We start from the raw sequence: 6,849 nt of genomic DNA on the forward strand, positions 1-6,849 counted from the left end.
GAACCCGCCACCTTAGGTGTACGTGGCTGGCGCCTTAGCCGGTTGAGCTATAGGCGCCGAGCCTAAAGATTTCTTTAGGAAGGAAAAGGCAGAGATAAAATATCTGTTAAATATTTCAGACTATCAAAAGGAAAACAAAGATGAAAGAGTAAGTGTGATTAATAGAATAGCTGAAGTACTCCAGGTTCCTGGTTGTCTTCCAAATATTACATAAAGTAGATTAGAAGCCTGCTACCATCAATTAAAAAGTATGACTTCTCTAGCTTGAGCAACAGCGAGACCCCCCATTTCTACAAAACACAGAAAAATTAGCCGGCCCAGTGGTGTATGTCTATAGTCCCAGCTATAGGCTAAGGCAGGAGGGTGGCTTGAGCCTAGGAGTATGAGGCTACAGTGAGTTATGATGATGCCACTGCACTCTAGCATGGGTATCAGAGCAAGCCCCCGCCTCAAAAAAAAAGTACAAAGTCTTTTATCACCCTTGGTACAGTGCTGTGGCGTCACAGCTCACAGCAACATCTAACTCCTGGGCTTAGGCGATTCTCGTGCCTCAGCTGCCTGAGTAACTGGGACTACAGGCGCCTGCCACACGCCTGGCTATTTTTTGTTGCAGTTTGGCCAGGACTGAGTTCAAACCCGCCACCCTCAGTATATGGCAGCATACCACACAGTATACCCACTGAGCCACAGATGCCACTCAAAAATATGAAGTCTCATAAAACTAATGTAATGGGCGGCGCCTGTGGCTCAAAATGGTAGGGCACCAGCCCCATATGCTAGAGGTGGTGGGTTCAAACCCCCTCCATAAAAACTAATGTTAACATTTTTAATGACTAACATTACAACATACATGCAAAACTACCTTTTTTCCACATATGATTTCTACAGCAGGGACCCACATATAAGGAAGTGGTTCTCATGCTTAGATATATTCAGATTTACAAATAAAAATTACTTAAAGTTTAGTCTATAAGCATTATAATATTTCATAATCCCCAACACAATAAATGTGTATCAGTTCCCTCCAAATAAAAAAATGTAGTCATCTGTAGTACCCTAAATGGGCACTGAATTGTATGAACAGATCCTGGGAGTGACCAAGCCTCTAATCCAAGTTTCAGTAATCCACCATTCTGGGAGGCTGAGGTAGATGGATCACTTGAAAACCACCCTGAGCTGGCTCCGCGCCTGTAGCTTAGTGAGTAGGGCGCCAGCCACATACACCAAAGCTGGTGGGTTCTAGCCCAGCCTGGACCTGCTAAATAACAATGACAACTGCAACCAAAAAATAGCCGGGTGTTGTGGTGGGCACCTGTAGTCCCAGCTACTTGGGAGGCTGAGGCAAGAGAATCCCTCAAGCCCAAGAGTCTGAGGTTATAGCTGTCATCGTTTGGTGGGCCTGGGCTGGATTTGAACCTGCCAGCTCCCGTGTATGCAGCTGGGGCCCTAGCCCCTTGAGCTACAGGCACTGAGCCTACACCCAGCAATTTTTTGAGATGAGGTCTTACTCTGGCTCAGGCTTGTCTGGAATATGTGAGTTCAGGCAATGCACCCACCTCAGCCTTCCAGAGTACTAGGATTACAGGTGTGAGCCACTGTGCCTGGAAAAGAGTTGCATGCCAATGGGGGTAAGTAGGGACCCTTCTTCTCCCATATTGCTGGACAAACCCCCCATTGGTATGGGGCTGACAATTACTATAATGTAAGCCACATGAATTCACCTTTCTGCTCAAAATCTTCCAATGGTTTCCAATGTCAGACAGTTTGAAATCCAACACCCATATAAGAACCTTCACTTCCCTAACATCATCCCCTACCTTGGGGGGAGGGGGGGCGCCTGTGCCTCAAAGGAGTAGGGCGCTGGCCCCATATACTGGAGGTGGAGGGTTCAAACCCAGTCCCCACCAAAAACTGCAAAAAAAAAACCCCAAAACATCATTCCCTACCTTACCTTATGGTGGATTCCAGCCACAGAGTTTCCCTACTTTTGTTTCTCTATTAATCTTGGCATGCATCAGCATTGGCACTTTTTCCTCTGCCTGAATAGGCTTCCCACCCCCATCCACAGGCTCTTACCCTTGAAGTCTTTTCTTAAATGTTAACCTTTTCAAGAAGGCTTACCCTAAATAATCCCTACAATTCTGCACCAACATTCCCTTTCTTTTCCCTACCCTTTACCTTTTTCCTCAGCATTTATTACCAAAGGCAACCCACAGCTTACATATGTTTATTGCCCCTTTCCAAAAAGACTAGAATTTCTCCGTTCTTTGCTGCTGCATCCTCAGCAGCTAGAACAGTGCCTGGCACATAATAGTAACTTAATAAATATTTGTTGAATGAATCAATGAACCAGTTGAGGACTCTCACAAGGATAATACCGTGATTTTTTTTTTTTATGGCAAACATGAAGTAGGGGGGAAAAGACCACAACCGCTAATGATTTACAAGGTAAATATGATTCTCGTAAGCCTTGGCCACATTTAAACGTAGAATTTGGAAGGGAATTAAAACCATATGACTGTTTTAAAAATAAAAAAATTGGCTCGGCGCCTGTAGCTCAGCGGCTAGGGTGCCAGCCACATACAACGGAGCTGGCAAGTTCGAACCCAGCCCGGCCCTGCCAAACAACAATGACAGCAACAAAAATAGCCAGGCGTTGTGGCGGGTGCCTGTAGTCCCAGGTACGTGGGAAGAGGAGGCAAAAGAATCGCGTAAGCCCAAGAGTTTGAGGATGCTGTGAGCTGTGACGCCATAGCACTCTACCAAGGGCGACAGAGTGAGACTCTGTCTCAAAAAATAAACAATTGAAAATGAAAATATTCTGGAGACGCAAAAAAAAAAAAAAAAAAAAAAGCCAGCAAACTATTTCTCAATAAAGAACGCAGAGCAAAATGCCAGCATTTTCTCGGCATTTCTTTCCAAAACATTTGTACCTGCCAAACAGGCTTGGCAAATAAATATTTTGCTTTTCTAAAAACATTGCGGTTCTTAACGTTAGCAAATCTGGGGCCACATTTGTACGCAGGACAAGCGCGCAAGTGAAAGTGCAGAGCCGCCCGCATCCACCACCTCCCCGATCTTCTTTAGGGCAACATCCCTCGGAGGGGGCGCCGGCCCGGCTTCACCCCCAGGGCGCGCCCGGTACGCTGCGCGCTGCCCCCCACGCGCGAAGCTGCGGCTCTGCGCAGGCCTCCGTGGGGCCCCGGGCAGGCGTCGCGGGGTCCGTCAGCGCCCTGCTGGGCCCAGATTTCGGGAAGACTGAAGGGGAAAGCGCCGCTAGAGGGGATCCGCAACCAACTCCAGTGAAGAGCCGACGTTGCGCGACACAAACCTGTACCCTCCTCAGACCCCGGTGACAGCGGCGCGCAGGCTGCACGGCTCCACCGCTGTTCGCGGCCACCGACTTTGGAGCCTGGCTCCCAACTAGCCTCCTCCCGTGGTGGGACGAGTGTGGACGCTCGCTAGCCTGCCAGGGTCTCACCACCAACTCTCCCATCCGCCCGCAGAGATGCCCCGGCGGCTCCGACTAGAATGCAGCGGCGCGAGGGGCGGGACCATAGAGAGGCTGCGCCCAACCGTGCTGAACGCCGCCCACCGTGCTCGCCGGAACTACACGTCCCATGAGGCTCTGGGCAGCTGCAGCTTTCCACCGGAAAGAGGCTCGCTGAGGTGGGGGAGGAGCCCAAAAGGGATTGTGGGAGAGAGGCCCGTTCCTTTCCGTCTGGCGGCAGCCATCAGGTAGGCTGTGTCGGGGATCTTTTCTCTTCATCCGTCTCTGATCACCCTCCGCCTTAGCCATCCAGGCCCAGTGACCCTGCGTCCTCGAAGCTACGCCTGCTTCTTGTGCGGCGAGAGTTCAGTCGGGATGGTGGGCAGCGATGGCGTGGAGAGGCGGCCCCGGAGCGGGTTGGGGGAAGAAGTGATGGCGGCGCGAATTCGATCTGGGCCTGGAACCTGAAGGAGGCGTAGGGCTGATAGGTGGGAGGCCAGGCCTAGAGCAACCTAAAACGAGACCGGCTGCTGGTGTGGTGTGGGAAGGGGTAGGGGTTAAGTGTTTTTTTCCCCCCCTCCTTGAGAATTAATCCTCGGCTGCAGCACCTTCCCCTGTAAGATTGGCGACATCCCCTTGGCAGGCCGGGCCCTTGTGGACGCCGTCTGCCGCAGCCATCCGCCCCCTCGGTGTCAAGTCTTACCTGCTCATTTGTGCAATAAAAGTGTGCTGAGCGCTTCCCTGCAGTGGGGTTGCGGAGGTGACTGGACACCGCTGTTCGTGGGCACTGGGGGCCGGGGTTGGGGCTAGCTGTCCCCTGCAATTGGTGCAGAGCCATTTTCATTCTCAGCGGTTTCCTTGTGATTGATTGGGGACCATGATGGACGGGGTCGGTCCATTATCCTTTAATAACAGCCAGTTTTGTATCAAAGGTGAGCCAAGATGGGTGCATACAAGTACATCCAGGAGCTGTGGAGGAAGAAGCAGTCTGATGTGATGCGCTTTCTTCTGAGGGTCCGCTGCTGGCAGTACCGCCAGCTCTCTGCGCTCCATAGGGCTCCCCGCCCCACCCGGCCAGATAAAGCGCGCAGACTGGGATACAAGGCTAAGCAAGGTACACACGTCTTGGATACAGTTATATTGTTCAAGAATAGCTAAAAGCTGTCTTCCTTTACACCAGACAACACTCACACACACCCCCACTTTACTGTACTGTCCTCTTGCCACCTTAGGTTTGTTGGATTCACAGTTTATAGTACACATACTTTTCGCCTTAACACTTTACTGCTCTGCTCCTTTGCCCCCTCTGTCATACACAGGACCGTCCCCTTTTTCTGCACTCTTACCTCCACTTGTTCCCCACCACAATATAATAAATGACAAATGTGTGGAAGATGACAAATCTGAAAATCTGGCTTAAAGCAAAATAATGTTAACTCCTTGGGTTAACATAAAATGCTTTGAAAAACGCTTTGATTCTGTTTAAGTCACAATCTGAAATGTCTTTGATGGTGCGTTAGTGACAATTTTTTGAGTCCCCCTCAAGCTATTCCCGTGGGTAGAGTGCTGTGGCATCACAGCTCACAGGAACCTCCAACTCCTGTGCTCAAGCCAGACTCCTCCCTCTGTCTCCCAAGTAGCTGGGACCACAGGTGCCTGCCACAATGCCTGGCTATTTTTGGTTGCAGCCATCATTGTTTGGCGGCGGGGTGGATTCGAACCTACCACCTTAGGTGTATGTGGCGAGTCTTAAGCTTTATGGTTTTCTAAAAGATCACTACTTTTTTTGGTTTGTATAGGTTATGTCATATACAGGATTCGTGTGCGCCGCGGTGGCCGCAAACGCCCAGTTCCTAAGGGTGCAACCTATGGCAAGCCTGTGCATCATGGTGTTAACCAGCTAAAGTTTGCTCGAAGCCTTCAGTCTGTTGCTGAGGTAAATGGTTTTGAGGAGTAGTTGTGTTGCTTGCTTCTTAGGGGTAGTGGAAGGAAGTGATTTTAGTAGTTAGGTGAGTCCTATGTGTATAAATTAAGATAAGTGGTTTTTTGCTTTACTAATCTTAGAGGAGTTGCTGTCATCTGCGAATGTATGTATTTAGATATACTATGTTACAGTTATAAACTTGTGGAACTTACACTTTTGAAGGAGAGTAAACTGTCTCAGCACATTTGCCTGAATTTGTAGAAGCTAGGTTTATGTGTGCTGCTAAGTTTCTGCAGTCAGTTATAGGATATCTTGAGTTAGTAAATAGAGCTGTGTTCTGAAATGGCAATTGGCAGGCTATGGCTGGTCTATCTACATAAGCAAAGAAAAATATTGTGCAAAAGTCTTGTAAAGCCCAAAATGTGTAATATTTTTAAGACTTTTATGGAAAAGTTTGCTGATTCTTGGTTGTAGTAGAAAGGGTAGGTTCCCAAGTCCTAAATTTTGTTTGTCAGATATTAACATATTTGTGTCTTAGGAAGGGAGTAATACAGAGGAATAATGTATTTCCATCTAAGTATGTTTATGTGTTATTTTAGCAAATCTAGTTCATCTCATTTAATGATGCCAATTTCTAGGGGGAGCTGGAGCTGCTTAGTAACTACTTGAATAGCTAAATGAGCAGCCTCAGTCTCTTGTCTAGTGGTGAACTTGAATTACAATTAGAATTTTAATTTGTTGCTATAGGCAAGGTAGGAGCTGACCTTAAACCTTTTTTCTCACTCTAGGAGCGAGCTGGACGCCACTGTGGGGCTCTAAGAGTCCTGAATTCTTACTGGGTTGGTGAAGATTCAACATACAAATTTTTTGAGGTTATCCTCATTGATCCATTCCATAAAGCTATCAGAAGAAATCCTGACACCCAGTGGATCACCAAACCAGTCCACAAGCACAGGGAGATGCGTGGGCTGACATCTGCAGGCCGAAAGAGCCGTGGCCTTGGAAAGGGCCATAAGTTCCACCACACTATTGGTGGTTCCCGCCGTGCAGCTTGGAGAAGACGCAATACTCTCCAGCTCCACCGTTACCGCTAATATAAGTAATGTTTGTAAAATTCATAACCTAATAAACAATTTAGGACAGTCCTGTCTGCTTAAAGGTGTTATTTGTCTGTTAAACTAGTCTGCAGATTGTCTCATGAATGCTTTGTCAAATTATGAAGTGCAATAATGTTTGAAGACAGTACGTGATGGTGTATCTTGTTTCTAATAAGGTAAACTTTTTTTGTCATTGCTTTATCTTATTAGGGAGTTAAATGTCAGTGTTTAAAACATGATGTATGGTATAATAGGTGTAAAATAAATTTCTTGAAAAGAGGAGTGCTGAAACTACCCTGTAGATTTGTTTGGTGCATGTGGTGAAACCTACAGCTTGA

General features: G+C 47.7%; 2 protein-coding genes across 6 annotated transcripts in view; one reads left to right on the top strand and one right to left on the bottom strand.

Moving 5' to 3' along the window:
• Positions 1–3,505, bottom strand: part of NKIRAS1 (NFKB inhibitor interacting Ras like 1) — a 19,331-nt gene extending 15,826 nt beyond the window's left edge. Inside the window, exon 1 of the mRNA XM_012805165.2 lies at positions 3,332–3,505. The gene's annotated coding sequence lies outside the window, so the exon portion shown is untranslated. The remainder of the gene's footprint in view (positions 1–3,331) is intronic.
• A 59-nt stretch (positions 3,506–3,564) lies between these two features.
• RPL15 (ribosomal protein L15) lies at positions 3,565–6,560 on the top strand. 5 transcript variants are annotated; one of them, XM_003781741.2, is made up of 4 exons: positions 3,565–3,738; positions 4,423–4,604; positions 5,290–5,426; positions 6,203–6,560. In XM_003781741.2, exons 2-4 carry the CDS (start codon positions 4,433–4,435, stop codon positions 6,506–6,508), a joined length of 615 nt encoding a protein of 204 aa, XP_003781789.1. In that variant the 5' UTR covers positions 3,565–3,738; positions 4,423–4,432; the 3' UTR covers positions 6,509–6,560. The 5 variants fall into 5 exon arrangements, with proteins under 5 accessions (XP_003781789.1, XP_012660971.1, XP_023369527.1 ...); XM_012805517.2 differs by lacking the exon at positions 3,565–3,738 and adding an exon at positions 3,828–3,843; XM_023513759.1 differs by lacking the exon at positions 3,565–3,738 and adding an exon at positions 3,854–3,868.
• The last annotated feature ends 289 nt before the right edge of the window (positions 6,561–6,849 follow it).

Source organism: Otolemur garnettii, unplaced genomic scaffold, assembly GCF_000181295.1.
Source record: "Otolemur garnettii isolate 467f Iridium unplaced genomic scaffold, OtoGar3 scaffold00002, whole genome shotgun sequence".
NCBI lineage: Eukaryota > Metazoa > Chordata > Mammalia > Primates > Galagidae > Otolemur > Otolemur garnettii.

Excerpts from the sequence above, each read along its gene's own strand:
- RPL15 (XM_003781741.2), top strand. The coding sequence starts at position 4,433 with ATGGGTGCATACAAGTACATCCAGGAGCTGTGGAGGAAGAAGCAGTCT. Across the intron at positions 4,605-5,289 it reads GGGATACAAGGCTAAGCAAG|GTTATGTCATATACAGGATT; the intron begins GTACACACGTCT and ends TGGTTTGTATAG. Across the intron at positions 5,427-6,202 it reads GCCTTCAGTCTGTTGCTGAG|GAGCGAGCTGGACGCCACTG; the intron begins GTAAATGGTTTT and ends TTCTCACTCTAG.